Raw genomic sequence first — 24,710 nt, forward strand, 5'->3', positions numbered from 1 at the left:
AGCAGGGAGGCAGTTGGGGGCAACCAGGCTAGCAGAGCGGGACAGTTAGGGGCAAGTAGGTCAGCAGAGGGGCAGTTGTGGGAGACCAGGCTGGCAGGGGGGTCAGTATGGAGTGACCAGGTTGGCAGGCAGGTGAGTGATTAGGAGCCAGTGATCCAGGATTGTGAGAGGGATGTCCAACTGCCGGCTTAGGCCCAATCTCTGGGACATCCCCTGAAGGGTCCCATATTGGAAAGGGTGCAGGCTGAGCTGAGGCCCCCCACCCCATGCACAAATTTTGTGACTGGACCTCTAGTCTACAGATAACTCCCTAAATGGAGGAATTTTCCACCATTTATATTGTAAAGCTGTGACAGGAATTGGTCCCTTTACTTGAATATAAAAAGTTTTAAAACATGCCATATGTTTCTCTTTCTGGAATAGATTTAAATTTTCTCACCTCTTTCCGATAGCTAATGTCTAAAGGCATTGTAAATAATGGTTATCTCTTTTTAAAGTATTTCATTCCAAAAACTAGGCTAAAGCAAGTGTAAACGACACAGAAGCACTGGACAAAGGCAGAAGTCTTGGGAACCACTTCAGCACTGCCCTCGATGAGGGGGCACGCTGGTTAAGCCACAAAACTAACATCCTCTGGCTCCCACCTACCTTGTTAATAAAATGAAGTGGTTGGAATCAGTATTGGATTTCATTTTTTTTTTTTTTTTTGATGGCCACAACCCCAAGTAAGAAATCCATTTTAAATCTTAATCGAGTATACACATATGCATCTAAAACTTTTATAACTTCATGAAAGAATGCTTACCTTTACGCCATGCTAGGAAGCCTAATATGTTCTACTATTTCCTATTGCATTCCATTTAAAAATGCTAGCCAAGACCCACTAAATTGGTTTTCTCTCTCAAAGTGTGACCTACAGTTTAAAAGACATGAGACAGATTGGCTCCATGCCCATTTCTGCCTAAAATAATGCAATATTGTCACCAATGTATGTGGCTGAGATCACAGAAATCTCCAGAACGCCAAGCATGTGGTAGATGCTCAGTTATCATTAAGTTGTTCTTTTTTACCTGTGCCAAGAAAATTATTTAAATATTCAAATTAAATTAGGTAATTTTAAACACGCAAGGTATTTATGGTGCCAATTCTTTCAAGAAATCCGAGTCCTCTGAATTCTCATAGTTCATCATCTGTGACTTTCTGATTATACTAAGATAATTATTATATTAATGTATTTATTATAATTAAAAGACGATGCCCATAAACCACAGTAAGTCTCCAACCAAAGAAGCAACGCAAGTTGAGCTGATCTGACACTGCAGTAAGTATGCAAAGTACAGTCATTCTGTCTTCCTGGCAAACGCACAGATGGGGAACTGAGTCTCGGCAAAGTCATGGAAGGAGGCATTGAGTGTCTGGGCAGCTACTCTATTGCCAGAGCCTGCCCATCACAGCACAGTGGTTCTGGTGAAGGCTCGCCATGCCCCTCCACTTCCTATGTTCATTACAGTTAGCTACATATAGTATCCGATCCTGTCTGTTCAAAAAAGGAAGACATTTGAGAGTAGAGATCATATTCCCTTTTTTGGTAACTCCTGTCGTTATACTGTAAGAACACCAGCTGTACAAAGGAAATTCTGAGTGTGTGGGTGGATGTGAATGTGGGTGTGTGTGTATCACACAGATTTTATTAGTAGACTTAGTTCCTGTTATGCCTACCGTAGCAGAACCTAAGATTGTAATTAATATTTTAAAGACTAACTCATTATCAATATACAAAAATAGAAAGCCTGGGAGACCACCTGGTATATCTGTGGTTATTTTTCCTCACAGCACTAGCTCTCACAGTACCTGGGATTTGCTAAACTTGTCCTGAGGCTAAATATGTTGCCGTTTCATCATATTTCCATTTATTTGTTCAAGTAAAGAGTCAAATCTGATGGGCAACACAAATTTAAAATGTGACTAGTAACCCCAATTTACTCCAATCATAGCTATTCTGTTCTTTGTTTTTGACAAGTGTGCATGTGCGTAGAGCTTTATTAAAGAATCCTGGCCATGATTCCGATCTCCCCCTTGTTAATGGCAGATAACAGTTGGCCATGTAAAATGTGGACTTCCTCCTCTGCCATTTTTATAGGGTGAGTTGAGAGAAGAATAAATAGATAATTGGAGTAACACTGTGTTAAAATGCTTTTGGCTTATCAAGTGGCTCTTTTTTGTAGACGTGGAGTTACAATAAAAACTAAAGAACAACAAGGAACAGACACAAATTAAAACAGCTCAATTAAGAGGACGCATCAGACAAAGAAATTTTGAGACAAAGAAAATGCCCTAACCTTCTGGTCCTAGAATATCTAAAGTTCTCACTTGATTGTCAATAAATAATAAAAGACATTAATAAAGTCATTATTTAAGATTAATCCAACACACTTATGTTTTAAAAAAGGAACCACCTTCACCCTTTGGGGTTAATGAAACCCTCCCCAGGCATTTCCGTAACGTGTGCATGTCATCCGCCTACATACCAGGGGTGCCAAACTGGATGCAGTTCTCCAGGGTCCGGATGTAGTCAGGGTCACTGAATTTAATCAGCTGCAGACTGTTAGTCTTTTCCATGTTCTTGACCCATTTATTGGCCTGACCTTGAGGGTCTATCATCAGAGGCCACCTTCTTGCGTTCCTGAAAGAGACAAGAAAGACGATGCTGGTCAAGCTATGACTCGTTTCCATGTTGTTTCATGTCACACATCGCTTACCATGTACGCTTTATAGGAATGTCTTTCTTTCTCACTTTCTATAAGGAGCTGTGCTCTTGAGCAGACATTCACATTGAGCCGGCTACTAGAATGGTAACTCCTAAAGCCAGCTGGCCAACTGAACGCCAGTGCTTTTCCTCTTTTGGAAAATTGCAGTTCTCTGTATGTTAGATTACATTTTGAAAACATCTGCTGCCTTTGCTAATTAAGCCACAGTGACAACTATTCACCGTGATGGAAGACAGGGAACTCGAGTTCTTGGCTAGGCCCGGCCATTAATTACGCATGTGACCTGGGGCAAATCGCTCTGCCCCTGAGCCACCCTCAGCTGTCATTTGCATTTGTACAACAGAGAAAAAGAAAGAATTGAGGCGTCATATTTCTCCTTCAACTCTAGATCATTGAAGATAAAATGGTCTAACAAAAAAAAAAAAAAAAAAAAAAAGGGTGAAAAGTGTCATTTTTTATCACCTAAACTTCGTAATAGCCATGGACGCTTAAGGGTCAACTCAGTATTTGTTTCAGAAACTTATATAGTTAATGTTACTTATGCGACTAGTGATTACCTAGAGATTGTGAGCTCCTTATGGCCAGAGATCTATTCTCAGAGAGTCAGGGTTTTACGCCCGGGGAGAGCTCACACATACCGCTTCATTCTCACTCACATCCTCCCTTTTAATGACAAGAACAAGAACAGTGAACCAGGAGACGTGCAGCTTATTTTCCAGAATCCTGTGGGGTCACAACGGCTAACCAATCCCTGCCATCACCAGATAGTACCAACCAAATCACCCTGTGCCTTGTGTAAAATGTGATTGGCATTTTTTTCTTTCTCTTAGAAGTCGCAGTAAACACAGCCATCGTAGCGGCCACTTTCCTCAGGAAAATCTTCAGGAGTGAACACAGAACACCAGAAGAACAGGATGGGAAGGAAATAAAAGGAAACTGGGGCAAGGTAAAGACATACAGTGAGGATGGGAACAAGATAACAGCTCCTATTCGGTGTCATCACACCATGAGTTTAGGATTTCATTGAATGACTTATGTGTCTCTCCCCCACCACCACCAAGGACGTGACCATATTTTCTAGCATGGAGGCCACAGCTTGATACAAAACATGTCACTTCTGTGGTAAAGAAGATGGTCCCATCCTCTAGTACCAGCATCATGTAATGCACTGGTCCCCTTGGGCTGCCGTAGCAAAGTACCACAGTGTGTCTCCCATCGCGTGAGATTATGTCTCACGGTCCTGGAGGCTGGAAGTCCAAGATCAAAGTGCTGCAGCAGGTCCAGGTGGCAAAACCCAGACAGCTTTAGACGTCATCCAGGGCCCAATTCTGAGGATTGGTGTGTCTCAAACCCCTAGAGCCGTGGTCGGAAAACTGACTCGCGAGCCATGTGCGGCTCTTTGGCCCCTTGGGTGTGGCTCTTCCACAAAATACCATGGCCTGAGCGAGTCTATTTTGAAGAAGTGGCATTAGAAGAAATTTAAAACATTTGGCTCTCAAAAGAAATTTCAGTCGTTGTACTGTTGATATTTGGCTCTGTTGACTAATGAGTTTGCCGACCACTGCCCTAGACTAACTGCTTCTCCAACTTCCTTTAGGTGTTCTCATCAGATGTTGTTTTGCTTTATATTACAATATATTCAAGTTGCACATAGCTCAGATCCCTGTAGAATAATTCTGTAAATAAATGTTAAGGAAGCCATAAGTCAAGATCAGTGGTTGAGCAGTAAAGAAATGTGTTCACCAGAGTTTTAATTTGTGGGATAACTTTCATAAATGCTACAGACAAAAAAATTCAGGAATAACTAGTCTTCACATGTGAGTTGGTTAACTCTATTTTTAAAATTCACACACCTCAACCATTTTTAAGTGCTTTCTTCTCAATTACTTTTTCAACAGTAAACTAACAACTAGTCAAAATAGCCATGTAACACAGAGCTGCACATTTTCTACAGATGGTTGACCTGCACTACTTCTCACGTGGGAACTCCCCCCAAGAAGGCTGGCGATGAAAGGCCCATGGACACGTGAACTTGGAAATGGCACCATTTTTTATTGTCCTCACCTGGGGGCAGGCTGAAGGCCTTCGTTTCTGGGAGGTCGGACCAGGGGTAAAAGCGAGGCTAGGTGAGCCTCCAGTGTTCTCCCAGCCCAGTCTCCCCAGGATTTATCTACTAACAGGGAGATTCCAGGAATAGCAGCCATTGTCGTAAAAGCTCCATTCAGCCATGACCCAGAAGTGTATCCCTATCACTGAGAATAGCCCCCACCCAGCAGAGACTAATGCAGAATTTGGAACGTGCAAAACTTTCACCACCAACAACCCACTGCACGTTTCATTAACCTGCAATAACAAAATGGGAATAAAAATTCTAGACTTTATTGACTTATGGTAGGGTTTGTTTGTTTATTTTTAATATATATTTTTTATTAATTTCAGAGAAGAAGGGAGAGGGAAATAGAAACATCAATGATGAGAGAGAATCATTGATTGGCTGCCTCCTGCATGCCCCCTACTGGGGATCGAGCCTGCAACCTGGGTACGTGCTCTTGATCAGAATCAAACCCCAGACCCTTCAGTCTACAGGCCGATACTCTATCCACTGAGACAAACCGGCTAGGGCTGTTTGTTTGTTTTTAATGGTAGGATTTTGCTCTATTTGCTGAAGATTGATTTAAAAATAATTAAATTAAATTAAATTAAGCAAATAATCTGGGTTTTTTGTTTGTTTGTTTATTTGTTTGTTTTTTTGTCTACCAGGGTCTCTAATATTCAACTATTCCAATATCAATAGGAAAAGGAAGTGATTATTCATTTTTAACTTAGCTAATTAAGCAAAAAGTTATCTTCAATACTATTGAACTACGCTAGCTATGACTGTTTGCAAAGCTGCACGCACAAATAAATCCCCGGGCTCACGGAGGCCATCGGTGAGGAAAGGGTTTTTCTTACATGATGATGATGCCGTTGTCGATGGAGAACGAGTCAGAAGGCAGCCCGGCGATGTTCCAGGTGCGGATGGTCACGGCCTCTCCCAGGATGCCCATCAGGGAGAAGTCCTCGGAGCAGGGGATGCCCCTGCCCTTGCACAGTTGCGCCCACTCCTTCACTTGGTTCTTTCAGACACACACGGGGAGAAAACATACACGGTCAGAGGCTGCTACATGCTAACTCTGTACACTCTCTGTTTACGCTTCATTCATCGAGTCAACAAACCATGGTTGAAGTTCTAGCTAAAAACTGATTTGTCTACCAGATTTTTTTCAAATAAGATGATAACTTAAAATGATAATTCTACGTATTCAAGTAAAAATTATTTATATCCAATGTTAAGGTAATGTTTAGACAGGTCACTTCATCATAAAGCCAGAATTTTGTACATGGAAAAATAATCGCCAAATGTCATTCTTCCTTAAAAAAAAAAAAAAAAAAAAAAAAAAAAAAAATATATATATATATATATATATATATATATATATATATATATAATTGCTTTTTTACAGAGAATAAGGGAGAGGGATAGAGAGTTAGAAACATCAATGAAAGAGAAACATTGATCAACTGCCTTCTGTACACCCCCATTGGAGATGTCCTTGCAACCAAGGTACATGTCCTAGACCGGAATCAAACCTGGGGCCCCTCAGTCCGCAGGCCGACTCTCTATCCACTGAGCCAAACCGGTTAGGACCCAAGTGTCATTCTTCTACAGCTTTGCCTGACAAAGCAGTTGCTGTAAATTACAAATGGCCAGAAAACTGAATCCAGTTTGTTGTGTAACAGTGAATCCAGCTTGAACTGGCAGAGGACCTGGAAAACACATGTTGCTGGCTCTCACGTGCCCTGGGGCAGGAACCATGGCAGGGCTTTTAGACACCAACAAGGATCAGGACATAGACTGGAGTTTGGGATACCCCACCCAGGATGCTCAGAAGCCAAACTGGGACCTCCAACCCAGGTTCACACCCAAAAAAGACAGAAATCAAGGACACACGTGAGATTACAGATCAAAAAGTTCAGGAAGAAAGACAAGTGAGATGCCTGATGTTTAGTTGCCTGTGCTTTCTTCAGGATCTTTATGGTTCTATGACTTAAAAGGAACTCTGGTGCACTGCTGGTGGGAATGCCAATGGTGAGACCCCTATGGAAAACAGTGCAGCATTTCCTAAAAAAGTTAAACATGGAACTCCCATTTGACCCAGTGATCCCCTTCTGGGAATATATCCAAAGCACCAGTCAGAAAGAATATATGCACCCCTGTGTTCACAGCAGCACAATTCACCATAGCTAAGAGCAGGTGAGTGGATATAAAAGCTGTGTTACATCTATATCATGGAATACTATACTGCTGTAAAAAAAAAAAAAAGAAAGATCTCTTACCCTTTGAGACAAGATAGAGGGACACTTTCTTCTTACACTTAGCAAAACATACACACACACACACACACACACACACAAACGTCCCTTGGGCTAATGTCAGCTGCCCTGGGAAGGGCAGAAAGCCCCTAGCAGTCACTGGTGGTCTGCCTGGCCCTTACCTGGCGGTAGTTGGAGGTGAAGGCGCCCAGGTAGGCCACTATCCCCGAGGAGATGAGGATGTCACCCGTCAGGTTGATGTACAGCAGCCCCAGCTCCAGGGCCATTTGGCTCCAGCGGGTTTTCTCACCCCCGAGGCCGCCAATCAGCTGCTCCGCACGTTCCAGCTTCTTACTGCACAAGTCAACCTCAAGGCAAGAGTGAGTGTGTCAGCAGCCACAGTAGGATGGACTATAAAATCCTGCAGGACGTTACCCTCAGAGAGAAATTATTGCTTTTTAATTTCCATTGGAATTTTTTAACTCTCTAAAAGCATTGGTCGGCAAACTCATTAGTCAACAGAGCCAAATATCAACAGGACAACGATTGAAATTTCTTTTGAGAGCCACATTTTTTAAACTTAAACTTCATCTCACACCACTTCTTCAACATAGACTCGCCCAGGCTGTGGTATTTTGTGGAAAAGCCACACTCAAGGGGCCAAGGAGCTGCATGTGGCTCGCGAGCCTCAGTTTGCAGACCACACCTCTAAAGGAAACGTGAGCTATCTCGTTGTGAACACTGGGAAGTTCAGAATGTTTGAGAATTTTTCCATAATAAAAGTCTGTCCATGAGTACAATTTATGAAACTCATAATGATATTTATCATGGAATGCAAAGATCGTTTTATTTAAGGGAATGGCCTATAGTACGAGACACTAAAAGGTAAGTAATGAAGAACGTTCTCTTGCAAATATAGATGTTCTCCCTCCATTTCAATCATCAAAATGCATTTGATTTTAGTATTCTCTGAACATTCCCCACTTATTTAACTTATGGTTGATTTTAAAATTTTAACAGTTAAATGTTTAAAAGTTTTCATAACTTATATTTACTCACAACATACAATTTTGAAGTTGTTAAATGCATCAACCTACTCAGACACCTGCAAATAACCTTACATGGGGGCGTTGATCCCCAGCTGAAAGCCTGCTTTGTGCAAAGGACTGTTAATTAAATTTGATTACACATAATTAAGCCATGTGATTAGCAAATAAAAAGGGCAGTCATGAAGGTAGTAAACTTGGTGGGAAACCAATTCAAGCCATGCAATAGCAATATTTCAGTAGAATACCTGAATTATTTTGATTTATTTTAGCGCTAGCCAGTTTGGCTCAGTGGATAAAGTGTTGACCTGTGGACTGAAGGGTCCTGGGTTTGATTCCAGTCTCAGACACATGCCCCAGGTTTCAGGCTTGATCCCCAGTGGGGGCCTGCAGAAGGCAGCCAATTAACGATTCTCTCTCATAGGTGATGTTTTTTTCCCCTCTATATATCTCTCTCCCTCTCTGAAAACAATAAAAATACATTTTTAAACATAAAAGATTAAGTGATTTAGCATCATTATTTTTGGGATAAGACAAGATTAAGTAAAGTTTACCTCAAGGTTTAAAATTAAATAATTCACGTGAAAAGAAGAAGTAAATAGCCTGACGGATGTGCTTCAATGGTTTCATAACCGGGAGGATATGGTTCAACTAGAGGCCTGGCGCACAAAATTCATGCACTGGTAGGGGTGTCCCCTCAGCCTGGCCTGCACAGTCTCACAGCCCAGGAGCCCTTGGGGGATGCCCAACTGATAGCTTAGAGGCAGGCCTAAGCCATCAGTCAGACATCCTTAGCACTGCGCTTGCCAGCCATGAGCCCTGTTCAGGGCTTCTGGCTGAGGGGTGCTCCCCCTATGAGAGCGCACTGACCACAAAGGGGCAGCTCCTGTATTGAGCATCTGCCCCCTGGTGGTCAGTGTGCATCATAGAGACCAGTCATTCCACTGTTCGGTCAATTTGCATATTCACTTTTTATTATATAGGATTCCCAGTCAGAGTACATGCCCAGGTTGCGAGCTCAATCCCCAGTAGGGGGAGTAATTCCACTCTGAGATCAATAAAAATATTTTTTAAAGCAAGGAGTAAATAATTGATAAAAACAGAGACATATTATTTTATAATAAGAATTTAGTTTATACTTTTCCTAATGCTATTAACACATATTAAATAATTGTTTTAGATTAAAAAATATAAAATACTGTATCAATTTATCTAAAAATAGGTTTAAAAAAGCAAAAAGTATCTAACAGGTAATATTTTTGATACTTGCTAAATTTAAACCTTTTCTTTTTTAATTTTCCAATAGTTTCTGTCTTTCTTCATCCATTATTCTCTCAGTGATCTTAAAGTGGTAAATCAGGCTTTGGACCATAATAAAGTTGTCAGAAGTAACAAGTAAGTAAAAATACTTTAGCTAAAATTTCTCCTCCAAGAGCAGGTTTTTAGTAGACATATGCATATATTCATTTTACATCACCATAATTTTTTAACATTTTTCTTTGGAAAATAAAAATGTCAAACATACAGCAGAGTTGAAACCCACTTAGAGTGAGCAACAACATACTGTCAGTTATATTATTTAAACTAAAACTGATCACTTGGAAAGCATGCTCAATGATAGATCACATTTCTAAATATTAGCCACATATTTGCACAAATATAGAATATGTGCACCTATATCCTACAGGAGGGGGCAGTCTGGCGCCATGGGACAGAGCATGGCTATTCAGGTCAGATCGCCTGGGTTCAGATCTTAGCCGTAATGCTTAGAACCTGGGTTATCAGTGGACAAGCTGCTCAACTTCTCTGTGCTTTAGTTTCTACAAAAAGGTGCGAAGAGATTACCTCCCTCATTTTTTGAGGGAATAAGTGAGATAGTGCATACAACAGTGCCTTCCATATAAGAGGCACCCAACACCGTTTGTCTGCCACCAAGTATTTTGACCTCTTTTCTGGGACATGCTCAGACTTCAGCGGTTAGTTTTTACAAACAGCATCGCTGTATGAGTGAGAGCAGCGGCCGCTAACCTTTTGGACCTCATGCACCACCAGCGGTCCACGGACCACTGGCTGGCGACCGCTGAGTCAGAGCAATGTTTTTAGTCTTAGAGACATTGTCAGTGGCCACTGCGGGGTGCTGGGTGTTGAATTCTAATCTCAGCTTTGCCATGAACTCTTGCACAACCCCAGTCAATTAACATGTTGCCTCTCCATTTCCTCACCTATAGATAACATGAAGAATAATTGAAATAATCTAGCTCGATATTTTAATGATACAAGACAGAGATGATTGGCATTTTTTTTTTTTCTTTCTTTTGGAGAAGGAAAGGGCCAAAGGAAGGTACATATTTTAAGCTCTGGGGCCCAAGAGGCAAAATCAAGGATATCATATAGTTACTTATATAACCATTTAATATGTAATCACTTATAAATGGTTACGAGTGAGTGGACCATAAAAATGGCCGTGGACCACCGGTCACCAGCTCCTGACCAGCTGGCAAAGAGGACTGCTGTAGGGTGTGCTGGCATGAACGTGGCTTTCACACACAGCCGTGGACCATTTGCCCACCCTCGCCGGCATCCTCCTCTACCTGGTTTTCCAAGTCAGCCTTTTTTTCCTTGTTCTGCTCCAGCTTTTCCTGCAGCTTGGCCAGCTTGTCCTGCACTTCTTGCAGGGCGGCCTGCTTTTTCTTGAGACCGTCCATGGCGATCTTGAGCTCCCCTTCCGCTGCAGCCAGCTTGATCTTCTTGGGAGCGACTATTTTTGCCACTCTGCAAGCAAGGGAAATTGGGAAATGAAATGTAGACTTAATATCCCAGTGCACCATGGCTGGTTTCCTGGTAGCCTTCCTCTAACTCAGAACCCATCTTCCTATGCAACCTAGACTGTTTCCCTTGCTCTCTGTTCCACCGAGAAACAGGCAAACCTGATCCCAGCACATAAGGCGTGACTATTAATACCCAATAGGCGTAATGTTTTCAAACAAGTAATTGTTTTTTTACCGAAAAAAAAAAAAATAATATTTGGCTGTTGTCAGTGTGATATTTTGGTGATTTTGCAAAAGGAGAATAGCACATTCATGTAAAATATTACAGAGTTTGGGGAAAGTGGCTTAATTCTGATGAGGAAAAGGTGAGGTATTCTGTGTCAGTTTACTTCTTTTTTAACATTTCAGAATATACCCTTAGGTAAAGCCCAGTTTTCTTATAAACATGTAAGTTGGAAATACAAGGAACAATGTAGGAAAAAAGAGTGGATCTAAATCATTTTCTCTTTCTGGAAAATGGAGTCGGTCATGCTATCTTCCTAAACAAATGATAAGACATTACATTAACATTTATCATTGAACATAGTATATCCTGGTCCCAGTCTATACAGCATGTACATATGTACAATGACTCCAATTGTGTGTATTTGAAAGATCCTGTAAGAGTTGCTTTTTGAAGAAATAACCAATGACTTTCACTCTGCACACGCTATGCCTGGTCTCACACAATCATCAAAAGGCTCCTTGTTTCACAAAGAACGTGCACATGTCATACCAGTGGTTACAAGTGGCCCCTGCCCCTCCCCTCCAAGGGGGCCTGAGGTCCGCCCTTGTCCACTGGAGCAGCTGTGCCAGGCATTGCTTCACGTGCTTTAGTCAAACCATGCATCGCAGCACACTGAAGAAGCAGGTTTGAGAGGCCAGCCATCTCCTGCTAGAGCACACATCAGGGAGGTTTGCTGGAATAGAAAACACGAGCACGCTTCTCACAATGTTTTTGTTTTTAAAATGTGGATTAAAATATATATATATAAGTTGTGTTAACGTGTAATGTTTTCATTGCTCTTTAAAAAAAAATGAACTCTTGCCCAAACCAGTTTGGCTCAATAGATAGAGCGTCAGCCTGTAGATTGAAAGGTCCCAGGTTTGAGTCCAGTCAAGGGCATGTACCTTGGTTGTGGGCACATCCCCAGTAGGGGGTGTACAAGAGGCAGCTGATCGATGATTCTTTCTCATCGATGTTTTTAACTCTCTATCCCTCTCTCTTTCTCTCTGTAAAAAAATCAATTATATATATATATATATATATATATATATATATATATATACACACACACACACACACACACACACACACACATTTTTTTTTTTAAAGAACTCTTGCCCTAGCTGGTTTGGCTCAGTGGATGGAGCTTTGGCCTGCGAACTGAAGGGTCCCAGGATCTATTCCCATCAAGGGTACATACCCCATTGCAGGCTTTATCCCCAGTAGGGGGCATGCAGGAGGCAGCCAATCAATGATTCTCTCTCATCATTGATATTTCTGTCTCTTTCTCCCTGTTTCTTCCTCTCTGAAATCAATATATATATATTTAAAAAAATAAATATTTGATCTTTAAAAAAAGAACTCTTAAATATATTTAAAAGGTTTTCAGTTTTAATTTCTGGCAGGTAGATAATAAACAAAAGCTTTTGGGTCTCTAATAATATTTAAGAGTGTCGAGGACTCCTGAGTGCAGAAAGTTGGGGAGCATTGCAGCTCTGAGCTTGCCTCCACCACGCATGCAAGCACAGAGCAGGGATCGGCCTCAATTTCCCGGGCTCCTCTCAGCTCTGTAGCTTCCAAGTTCCATCCCGTCTAAGTGGCCACATGGGACACAGAGCACCTCAGGTCGCTCTCGGCACTTACTTGTCATACGAATCCATGGCTATGACCCATTTGCACAGGCCTTCGGCCGCCGTGGACGCATTTCTGATCTTTTCGGGGACAAAGTCCGGATTTGGAATGTAATTTTTCCTGATGATGTTCATGTAGGCCGGAGGAATGTTGTCTTTGTCGTATTCATGAAGGGACTGTAGGAATCGAATGTCACCAAGGACTCTCTTCGCCGGACCCCAGAAATCCTCTATCTTCTTCCCGGAGCCCGTGGGGTCGGGGATCTTGTCAGACTTGATGCCTTTGAGGATGCAGATGGCCTCCATGACCAGCTTGACCCCCGCCGGCGGGCTCTTCATGGACTTGACCACGGTGATGTCCTGGGGAGGAAGCACGCCCATTATTTAGAAACAGTTTGTGGGCGGGTCATTTGTAATTGGTTTTTATTTTCAAGCCAAGCTGTAGGCTCTAGAATCTCATTGTTCAGGTGACTGTGATTATAAGTATTATTAAGAAGCATTGAGAACTCTGTCTTCCCCCCAAGATAAAAACTACAAATAATGTTGGGGAGATACCTATGTAAAGTTACTTATGACATAAAGTTCTATTTCAACAACACACCAAAGAGAGATTTGGCTGTCACAAAGTAACAGCTTTGTAGCTTCTTAAAGATTATAAAAATGCAAATGTTAGAAAAATACAAAAATTATAAATATCAAGATCTATAATCATTATATATATATAGTTAACCACATGTTGTTTGCATTCTTCCATATAATTTCTGTGCATGTGTACATGCTACAAACCAGTGTCTTCTAACTTTCTCTTCAGGTGCATGAGGGAACCCTGTGCCAACCTGACAGCGGCTTTGACTGCGTTCCCCGTGGGGACGGGCTGAGGCACCCAGTGCTAACGACAGGCCTCCCGGAGCCCCGAGGACACTTCCCACAAGCCCGGCGTCTTACCTGCGCGGTGAGGGTGTCCAGGGCCGCGAGCGCCGACTCCAGGATGGGCAGGGCCCCCGCCAGGTCGGCGTCACACTCGTCTTTGATGGCCTTGGCCGCCATCGCCTGCTCGTTGGCCACAGTCTCATCGGCCTTCACGATTTTCTCCGTTTTGGCCACTTCGATGGATTCCTTCTCGATGATGAGCATCATTTCGTCCACCTCTTTGCTGGCAACCTTTAGCTGCGGGTGGAGCGCCTCCAGCTCCGTCTGCATGATGGCCACTTGCGAGGCCGCAGAATCCAGCTTCTCCAGACCCACCTCGTACCGCTTCTTCATCTTCATCACTTCGCTGAAAGCAAACACACACACCACTTAGTCCCAGGCTCCAGCCCTCCTGCAAGGAAGGAGACTAAGTGTTCTGGGCTCTCCACGCTCGTTCAAAGCACGGCTAGAGGAGGGACCAGGGAACGTTCCACTGATATCAAACCTATAAAACACAGAGTGTCTGAGGGTGCTTGCCAGGGCACTGCATGTGGGGGATAAGAGGGATGCTGTTTAAAGGTACAAAATTGCCGAAACTGGTTTGGCTCAGTGGATAGAGCGTTGGCCTGCGGACTGAAAGGTCCCAAGTTTGATTCTGGTCAAGGGCATGCACCTTGGTTGTGGGCACATCCCCAGTAGGAGGTTTGCAGGAGGCAGCTGATTGATGTTTCTCTCTATCCTTCTCCCTTCCTCTCTGTAAAAAAAAAAAAATCAATAAAATATATTAAAAAATAAATAAATAAAGGTACACAATTGTAAGGAATCGTAAAAACCCATCGCTTTCTAATTCACAGCAAAAGGAAGATAGCTAATAACATGGTATAATAATTATGTAATGTGATAAAATAGTGGTTCAGCGGCAATCATATTACAATATTAAACAGATCCACGTCACAAGGTTAAACGTACACAATGTTACACGTCAAATTTATCCAATAAAAAAGCGATGGCAATACAAAGGGTGTGACTGAGCGGTAGTCAGACATGTTAGGCAATGCATCTGTACAAAAGAATAAGACCCTCTCCTGCCCTTAAAAAATGTCCACGGAGGAGTCTTTTTTTTTTATTGGACAAAACTCACTACGCATGTGAAGTGCATCTCTATCACATCACAGCAATGCCATTTTTGTACACACAAATACTTTAAAGCTGCTGAAGTTCACTTAGAAATATAAAAATTCCCATTTACCTTCTTTTATTTTCCAACAGCAGTTTGAAGGTGGAGATCAATTCCAGGTAAGAGGTTGGCGTCACATAGTTGTATCTCTGAAGTTCGACGAAGAAGGAAGTTGATAGCTCTATGGTGGATGTGTGGAAGCTTTTGCACATGTCTATGCAGCCGTCTCTTATATCCTCCGACATCTCAAGTTCTTCCAAGAATCGCGAGGCCACGGCCTGGAGGGCGTCCTCAGGCCACGACTAAATGTGACATAAACGCTTCAGTGCTTGGTCCACGCTACGCCCTGAGTCTGTTACCCTGTGATCCTTTAGAACTTAGGGGTGTTAGGGATTGGGGGGGTGGGGGCAGAATGAGGGTGCGGACGGGTTAGGGGAGATGTTTTCTGAGGAACTCCCCCAGAACTCGCATGCTCAGGGCAGGGAGCAAGCAGGGAGTGCCTGTCCTACCTACCAGCTCTATGGTTTGTGTGGGACCCAGAGGAATTGTTCATAACATCGCAGGAGCAAGGAGGAGGAAAGGAACAGAACTTACAGAATGTTCTCTTTCTGTACGCGTTCTGCTGGAATTACCTCACTTAATTCTCCCAATGGCTCTCTGAAATAAATGCTATCTTTTCCCCTAGACTCCAGAATCATACGAACAACTACCTCCTTCATTTCTCTTATAGGTATCTCTCACTCAACCAGTCCGTAGCCTGATTCCTGCCTTCCCCAAAACAGTTGCCTAATCTTCTAATCTTCTCCAGTTAGGTAGACATCACCCCACCCACCCAGTTACTCAATCCAAAACGTAGGAATCTTCCTTGAGGGTGGAGAGAGGTAGGGGTATTTATACCTCTGTTCCTTGCCAGCAGGAACTGAACTCTAGGTTTTTGGTGCTTGAACCTGCCAAGCCATCCTTCTCCCACCGCACCAAAGTCCAGCAACTCTCTTCCCTCCCTTCTATATCCAGCTGTAGTAACCACTTCCTGCTCCACCCACCACTGCATGGTCCCTCTACCGTCCCCTCCCATTTCCTTTAAGCCTGCCCACCCTCCATGAAGAGTCTTTTCATTCACCTTTCCCCAATGACGCCTTCCAACGTGCCCTGTCTTTCTCTGACCGGACCCTGCTGATACACACATTTATCCTAAAACTTTCTATGGTATATTGAGGATAATGATTGCATATACTAGCAATAAAATGATTTTCTATTATGATGATTTCTTGAGTTATCTATAACAATAAAAGTATAATATGATAATTAGATTGGACAATCAAATGACCTTCTGCAGATCATCCCAGACGTCCTTCTGGACAAAGCTGCTGTGGTGGGGGCTGAGGCAGAGGTGGTTAGGGGCAATCAGACAGGCAGGCGAGCAGTTAGGGGCAATCAGGCAGGCAGCCAGGCAGAGTGGTTACGGGCAATCGGGCAGGGAAGAGAGCAGTTAGGGGCAATCAGGCAAGCAGAGTGGTTAGGGGCAATCATGCAGGCAGACAGGCAGAGAGGGATGTCCTAATGCCAGTTTAGACCCAATCCCATAGGGATTTCCTGCACCAGGCCTCTAGTAATTCCATAAAATAATATAGTATTATTGATCACAAAATTTTTTAAAACTACATTTTTTTGGGGGGGGGAGGGGAGTCTACAATAAAAGTAATGACAGAGAATCAACATTTCTAGAAATCTATCAACAATGTACATGGCAATACCTGAAACCAGTCGATGGTGCAGCAGTTAACAAGAGCCGGGAACTTCCTCAGACGATTCCGGAAGGCATCCCCGATGGGGCTCATGGCCAGTACGACGTGCAGCTGGCTGCGGCAGCGATCGATGAACATGTTGAACAGAGCGATGGGGCTCCCGTCGGTCTGCTTGGTCTTATCCCGCTGGCGGTCAAGCTGGCGCATCTTTTCGCATATCTCCTGCTTTTCGTCTAAGGGAAAGAGATTTGGCACTTCCCCCGCGTTGAGCAGGTTGTTGACATCTTCTAGAAACGACTCCCTTTTGATCTGAGTGTCTGTAAACAGGAAGACACCATGCATCTCGCCCTCGGCACATTTCCTCAAGATCACTTTCAGGTCCTCATGCCACTCGGTGCTGCCGTAGCCCTTAGTGATTTCAACCTGGAAGACGGAATAGTCCGCCATGTGGGCAGCTAATCTGGTGACAGACTGCCTCCCGCTGCCCCCCACGCCGACCAGGAGAGCGTGGCTCCGGGGCTGCTTCAGGATCCTGGAGATGCGGCTGATGTGCTCAATAGCAAATCGGAACAAGACGAGGCTCATGGTCTTCTTGCTCATGTTGTTATATTCTTCCAGGTGGGTTTCTACAATCACCCGAAGGTTGTCCACGTTTTCCACTTCTCTGTAGTTGGTGTCCTCCTTCTTGATGTCGTGGAAATCACAAAACATTAGGCTGCGTAAGTCATCTTCTTCCACTATTCCATCACCATTGAAATCCAGTTTCTTAAAGAGCTCGTGAAAATTTTCATCCATGTGACTTTTCAAAATTTCTTGAATGTACTCAATAAGCCAACGTCGGTCTGCGTTATCCAGGAGGCGATCGTAATACACCCTAAGGACCTGGATAATCATTAAAAACCAGCTTTAGGAACAGACTCTTCTATTGTGTGTGTGTGTGTTGTTGTTGTTGTTTTTCTTCTCATTTCTGTGCTAATCTCAAGTAATCGAAAAAGTACTCTTAGGAAATTTGAATGGGATTTATTAAAAGCACATCTAAACTATTAGGACTAACCCATGATCATGTTTATTTTAAATATCCATTTTCATCATACATATATGAGATACCACACAGTTGCATTCAGTTTTCAATAAGTAAAGGTAATTTGGGGGGACAGAAGCAGATGGTAGAGAGGCTGTGAACACCAGAGAAAGAGTGTTAAGAACCAGAGAAGAAAAACAACTAGATAAGAGAAGCGACTACCTCTGCTGGCTGCTCAGATAAGACAGAGCTGGCCACTGGTTTCCTAGGGTTTTCCACCTTCTATACCATGGCCTTCCCTTCTCCAAGCCAGGTAACAGTTTGAAAATTATTGGAAAATCTATATTATTTTTTTACAGCACATATTCTAGAGAAAGAGAAAATGTCTTTCTGTGGAAAGCAAGTTTGTTTTGGACATTTTAAAACTATGTTTTTGTAAGTCATTGCAGAAGGCAACCTGTTAAAATAGGCTCTGGCTATAGGCACATGCTATGCAGCTGTAAGAAATTGTGAACCAGGCTTGCTATGTGAAATAACATTCTTCAAAGTGGTGTGCATGTGCCTTGGGCCACAGTCCATTTTGGACTGAACTGTGTCCCCCCTAAATTCATATGTTGAAGCCCCACCCCACAACACAAGTGCATTTGGAGAGAAGTCCTTGATGGTGGTAATTAAGTTAAGAGAGGTCATCGGGCTGGGCCCTAATCCAGACTGGTGTCCCTCTAAGAAGGGGAAGAGATAGCAGGGCTCCCCCCACCCCTCTGCAGGCACACAGAGCAGGGCCCTGCGAGGACACAGTGAGAAAGAAGGCAGCTATCTGCAAGTCAAAAGGAAACCCTTCGCCAGAACCTTGATCTTGGACTTCTGGCCTCGAGAACTATGAGAAAATCAACGTGTTGTTTAAGACACCCAGTCGGTGGCATTTTGTTATAGCAGCACTAGCAGACAAATACAGACAGTCCTAGGGTTATGTTGGACTCGACATATTCACCTTGTGGTTATGGCACCATCTCCCATTTATTTATATATAAAAAAAGTTTCACCATTTCGTCTGTACATATGTGCTTTATGGTTTTTATTATTTATTTACCACAAGTAAAGGTCAGGAATTGTTATCTTTCTTTTAAGTTTTTTTTACTATTTCACTTAATTGCTGCTGTGTATGTGCTCCACGTGAGTGACGTAGGTACTTATGTAGGTAGGTTCCGACTTACGGGGAAAATAGCATTACATCGCCGTAGGAACAGAGCTTCGACGGAACCAGGGACCTACTATACATAGGCGATATAAGCAATGCGAAGTCTTGTCTGCAAAATGCCTGACATCTGGGGGAAATCACTTCGCCTGTCTACACCAGCTCCTTCGTCTACACAACAGAAGTAGTAATACCTGCCTGTGAGTCTCACAGGTGCATGGCGACAATAAAATGATGACAGGCATGAAAACCATAAACATGAGAATTAAAATTATTACCGACTGCCCTGTTGTCAACCCAATGGTGTTCAAGAGTAATGATCTCAGCGTTCTCACCAATGACAAGTGGATGACATGATAATGCAAAAGATATTGACTGCAGCCTCCCCTACGCCAACAAGTTCAACAGCTACTTTTCTGTGGAATAACATAGTTTCCAACACAGGCCAATCGTCACTCCTTGGGTGGAGGTATGAAGACCTCGTACCACAGCCCCCAGGGAAGAGGAAACTGAGTTAAACCCACCTCACTCATCGGACATCTGTGCCTAAGCATGAATCGGCATATCACTACCTAACTTAGTAAGAACCTAAGGCAGTGTTTCCCAAAGACAATCAAACACAAGCAGGCCCTGGGGGAAGCAGTGACTACATAAAGCTGCTGCTCCCCTGAAACTTATTATATTCCAGCAGAGACCATCAGTAAGCGAAAATAGAGATGGTATCAGGTGGCAGTCAGCTATGAAGAACAAAGCAAGATGAGAAAGAACTATAGAGGGGGTGGGGATGGTCCAAGGCAAGGCTCTCCGGTCATGGATATTTGAGGAGGTCAGTGGGAGGCCTTGTGGAGGACAGGGCTCAGAGTGTTCTAGGAAGAAGGACTCCCAAGAGTAGAGTTCCTGAGGCAGAGATGCTAGATGATTCCCCGAGTGCCACGTGGCCATAACCAAGTGCTGCCACAGGCCGGGCACGCCTTCACGGAGGCCAACGACACCCGCCTCTCGCCTCGCTCCCTTCCCACCTTGCAGCATTATCTATGTTACTGAGGTGACCTCCCAGACGTACAGCCTCTGTCCCCGCCTCAGAGCGTGGACCCCACTCAGGCACTAAGTGGCCCGCAGTGGAGTGAAGCCAGAATCTGCCGATCACACGTTCCCCAAGAGTCACCTAGAGGGACCTTGCTGTGGCCGGAACTTCCAAGAGGAATGGACCTTCTCTTGGGCATTAGGTTGAAGGTGTGAGGATTTAGGAATTCAGACTGTAGACTAGAAAGCCTACAACAACAGAATTTTAAAAGCCCCTTTGGAATCTATGCCTCAGAAGCACATCGTTTTAACATAGCAGTGCATCCCAGTTTTCCAGATTTTTAAACTACATCCTTAAAATTAAAGTAACCATATTATTTACATATTAAAATGGAAAAACACTTTTTCTCCATTCTTATACCCTTTTGCCTATTTAAAAAATATTGAGCTATTGTTTTTGATGCGTTCTTTTTTGTATTCTCTCTCTCTCACTACTTCTTCTTCCCTCCCTACACAATTTTTTACAAGAAAATGTTCACCCACATTCCTCTTCCCAAAGAGAAGGTAAGTATATTTGTATATGGTTCCTATGCTCTCCAAACTGGTTTGCTTTACAGTTCTTTCGGCAGCTAGTCAAACTCTGAGTAAATGATGTAAATAAATATTCACTTCATATAAAAACAGACCAAAAAGTGTTCCTCCTCAAAATTATTTGAAGTCAAACTAACAAAGACTAAATCACCCAGGTCAACAGCAATGCCTAGCAGGGAGAGACAACCCATTTAAATGGCCTAAAATATATTCATGTTAAACATTTAAAAAATCATCTTGATGATTGCCCTTCATAATGACAACCAGCACATTGCATTTCAGCAACATGAACTGCTGAGCATCCTTCTTGCTTGGTGGCTGGCATGAGGAAGGTCTTTGCTTTCTGCGTGACCAGATTTCAATAGCAGGAACACTCACCTCGTGAACCCAGAGGCGTTTAATGGCCTCTTTGGTCTCTGCGGTTTCCGGTCGGGACAAACAAATGCCCTGAATGACGCGGGAGAAGTCCCGCAGGTTGAACAGGTAGTGCGACTTGGCTGGGGTAGGCAAGAGGTTCTTCATCGCCTCTTTGTACAGAATCATTGTGCCGTTGACAATCTGTGAGGTCAAAGTCAGAAAATCCTCTGGAAATTTATAACTTAAAAAGGATTAAGAGAAAGGGGAAACAAGTCAGCAAATATAGAACTCTGATACATAAACATTTTGCATGCCTAACAAAATTTTTGTTCTGACTAAATTGGTTTAGTTCATAGAATTACCATTTCTTATAATAATGATAGGATTTTTACTTCTTTCAAAGTTACTTTCCATTCATTATTTTTATGTTCAAAGGAACTCCATGAGCAGCTGAACCACTTTAACGGACTTTAAATCTCTTAAATAAGGGAACGAAATAGCAACCAAGGAGCCCAGGTGATGTAACTCAAGTCCAGGATCTACTAGGACCATGGTCGGCAAACTGCGGCTCGCAATCCACATGCGGCTCTTGGGACCCTTGAGTGTGCCTATTTTGAAGAAGTGGTGTTAGAAGTTTAAGTTTAAAAAATTGGGCTCTCAGAAGAAATTTCAATCGTTGTACTATTGATATTCAGCTCTGTGGACTAATGAGTTTGCCCACCACTGCACTAGGCAAATGAGTTCTGCCCCTTTTCACTCCCTGCATTCTCAACTGCTTACAGACAGAACCCACGAAAAACACAGAGGAAAAGTATTTTCAAAGAGAGGAAAAGAAAAATATATAAAGAAAGGAAAGGAGAGTTAAAAAGAAAGTTAAATAGAGTTAAATAGGATAAAAAGGGGGGGCAAAGGGCATGAGTAGGGTGGAAAGGACCTGGGGGATAATAATCATTTACAAAAACTGTCTGTACTTAACCTCAGTCTGGACAAGGACCAGCTGTCGTCCTCCAGCCTCCTGGCGAGGACAGGAAATGGCACTTCCCGAGAATGGACCCCAGGGACCCCAGACGCTGGGGCTCTGCGCAGCTGGGAGGAGAGCCTTTCCCAGGCGCAGGCCCCACGCTGTGCATCCACTGAGACAGGGACACCGGGGAACCACGAGTTCTCCTAGAGGGTTCCCAGTCAGAGGATAAATGCCACATGCCTTCCCATTGCTAATGGCACTGGGGGCGGTGGGGGGGAGGGGGGGGGAGATTCAAAATAGTCCCACCTGAACATGTTAAACAGCAGAATGCAAAATTTGTACATATTTTTATTTTTATTTGTTATTATTTTTATATTTTTTAAATTGATTTCAGAGAGTAAGGAAGAGGAGGAAAGAGAGAGAAACATCCATGATGAGAGAAAAATCATGGATTGGCTGACTCCTGCACGCCCCCTACTGGGGATGGAGCCAGAAACCTGGGCATGTGCCCTGACTGGGAATTGAACTGTGACCTCCTGGTTCACAGGTTGACACTCAACCACTGAGCCACACCGGCCAGGCTATGTGGATTTTTAGGCTGAAATCCAAAGTTTCGCGCTCACACACACACACACACACACACACGGAAAAAGGAAAGCTATTCTGGCTCCTTTTCTGGATGCTCCCATAACCTGGAGAGGGGCCCAGTGGGGAGTGGTGGAGGGAGCAATGGTTCTCATCATCTTTTCCTCCTCTAAGGATGCTTTTGTGGAAAAGTTTAAGGAGCACCACCTATATTGGTATATTTTCAAAAGATTTTATGCCTCTTTAATGAGAAAAGCAAACCCACTGTAAACTACTCACCAGATTTTTAAGTGCCAGTTTAAGATTCTAGAGAAGATTGTGTACATGGACTTGTCATTGAACTCATTGATTGTTATAATATTGAAATGCCGCATGAATCGAGGAGTCACCGGGTTTCGACCACCACCTGTACGTTGAAGAGGTAACTCTTAACCATGTTGCTAATACATACCGGAGTATTTTTCTCTAATATCTAGAGCACATGTGTCAAACACAAGGCCCGCGGGCCAAATCCAGCCCGCCAGGCCTTGCAATGTGGCCTGCACCGCGCTGTCATCACTGCACTCCGCTGTCAGTTTATGACATTGTCAGTTTATGACTGTTCAGTAAACCATTTGGCCTGCAATTTATGCTGGATTTTAGATTTTGGCCCCTTCTCTGATTGAGTTCGACACCCCTAATCTAGAGCATCAAATAACTGGAAAGATGGACAAATTTATGGCACACTAAGGTAAGAATAATCAGTTGTTTGGATAACTCTGACATCAAAAAAGTATCCCCCTCCAACGCAAGATTTTGTTTTCTAGTTGAATTATCTGAATGAGTTCAACTACTTAGATAAAGCCTGGGGTCAGATCTATGTTACCAACAGAGCCATTAGCCACCTTCTCCAGGACTTACAGTCCAAAGCAGTAAATGGTGAACATCCTCATTACAATAAAATGTTAAGATGCGATGTTGATATAAAGTAAGCCTGAATGACCAAGCGTAGGGTCCTTCCCAGCTGGCTGAGATTCAGCCCAGCCTCAGCAGGTGGCCGATGCTCTTCCCACATCTTCAGTGCATCTCCCTAAGGCTCCTGCATGTGGCTACGTCACTGGCTACTCACACTTTTTTAAAACGTCATTATTTCATGAAAGTGAAAGTGTCACTTTCATGAAATAATGACGACATTTTCAGATATGAGGCTGTAATAACTGACTTAGAGTGTAACACATCATTTTACAAAATTGATATCACTTTTAAATATATAGGCACATTGCAATTGTGTTTTAAAGGGATTCTGTCATGAAATCTTTGGTTTAAAAAAAAAGTGATTTTTAAAGTGTATAATATCTCTAATATATATTTTGCATAAAAATAACTGGGTTCATGTTTTATGTGTGTTTAGGATGGTTAATCTATATTTTATTCTTGTCACTAAATTACAAACAGCGCTGCCTCTGAAAATATGAGGAATATGTGCTAGCGGTGTTAGTCCATAGACCAGAGTGGTTGTGCGTGTCCAGGGATTAGCGGCTCATAGGGAACCCATTTCCCTGGCAGGCTTAGGAAGATGATGACAGGGTTGCAGAAGGAAAGGCGAGTGGTCATATCCCCAGCTCCGTCTCCTACCCTTCCTCCTAGAGAACATGCCGGAATTGGGGTGTTTTTAGAACATGGGCTCGCAGAGGAAGAGCTGCCTCGGGGATGCAGCCGGATTTCCTGTCCAGTCCCTGCAGAGGCGGGGAGAAGTGGGCATGTGGCCCAACAGGCTGGCTTGCAGGGGTGGCAGAAAGGTAAAGCAGCATTGAAGTCTGAGACCCAGGAGCAATAGTTTTATTTCGGAGGCAGGGGGTTGGGAGGGAGCAATTACTGACTCAGCAAACTGTCTAAACTACAGGTCAGATAAAGGTCAGAAGGTTCAGAGGTAAAACCAGAGAGATTTACAGAAGAAGTGGTATGTTGAGAGAAGGAATTTTAAAAACAGAATTCCAGAGCTCAGGAGAAAAGCAATGAAAGCTGTCCGGGTAGGTGAGCCACGCCATTGTGGCTATGCCAGCATACAACATTTCTCCACGTAGGGATTCCTGTGGGTCTACGCATTTCTCTTGGAAAATGTTAAGGGTCTCTAGGAATTCATTTTGTGGCCACTTCCTACTTAAATTCCTCTTCACAGCCTGTCTAATCCAGGGACTCACCAGCCTGGGGCAAGGCTGGAGGGAGGGAAGTGGGCTCTGAAGCAAGGATGTTTCACAGTTGCAACTTTAGGGGACGGAACAGACACAAGCTGCCTGGAGGCAAAGACAGAAAATGGGGGCCAAGGGGTTCAG

At 43.3% G+C, this 24,710-nt stretch overlaps 1 protein-coding gene across 1 annotated transcript in view; it reads right to left on the bottom strand.

Moving 5' to 3' along the window:
* DNAH7 (dynein axonemal heavy chain 7) overlaps positions 1–24,710 on the bottom strand; it is a 159,998-nt gene that overhangs the window by 45,189 nt on the left and 90,099 nt on the right. Inside the window, exons 39-48 of the mRNA XM_084892142.1 lie at positions 22,678–22,804; positions 20,871–21,090; positions 16,672–17,544; positions 14,990–15,219; positions 13,777–14,107; positions 12,845–13,191; positions 10,759–10,939; positions 7,304–7,489; positions 5,721–5,884; positions 2,529–2,683 (exon numbers count right to left, since the gene is read on the bottom strand). Coding sequence (XP_084748268.1) covers positions 2,529–2,683; positions 5,721–5,884; positions 7,304–7,489; positions 10,759–10,939; positions 12,845–13,191; positions 13,777–14,107; positions 14,990–15,219; positions 16,672–17,544; positions 20,871–21,090; positions 22,678–22,804 — 2,814 coding nt within the window. The remainder of the gene's footprint in view (positions 1–2,528; positions 2,684–5,720; positions 5,885–7,303; positions 7,490–10,758; positions 10,940–12,844; positions 13,192–13,776; positions 14,108–14,989; positions 15,220–16,671; positions 17,545–20,870; positions 21,091–22,677; positions 22,805–24,710) is intronic.

The sequence above is a fragment of the Pipistrellus hanaki genome, assembly GCF_964339955.1.
Source record: "Pipistrellus hanaki genome assembly, chromosome: 8".
Classification (NCBI taxonomy): Eukaryota; Metazoa; Chordata; class Mammalia; order Chiroptera; family Vespertilionidae; genus Pipistrellus; species Pipistrellus hanaki.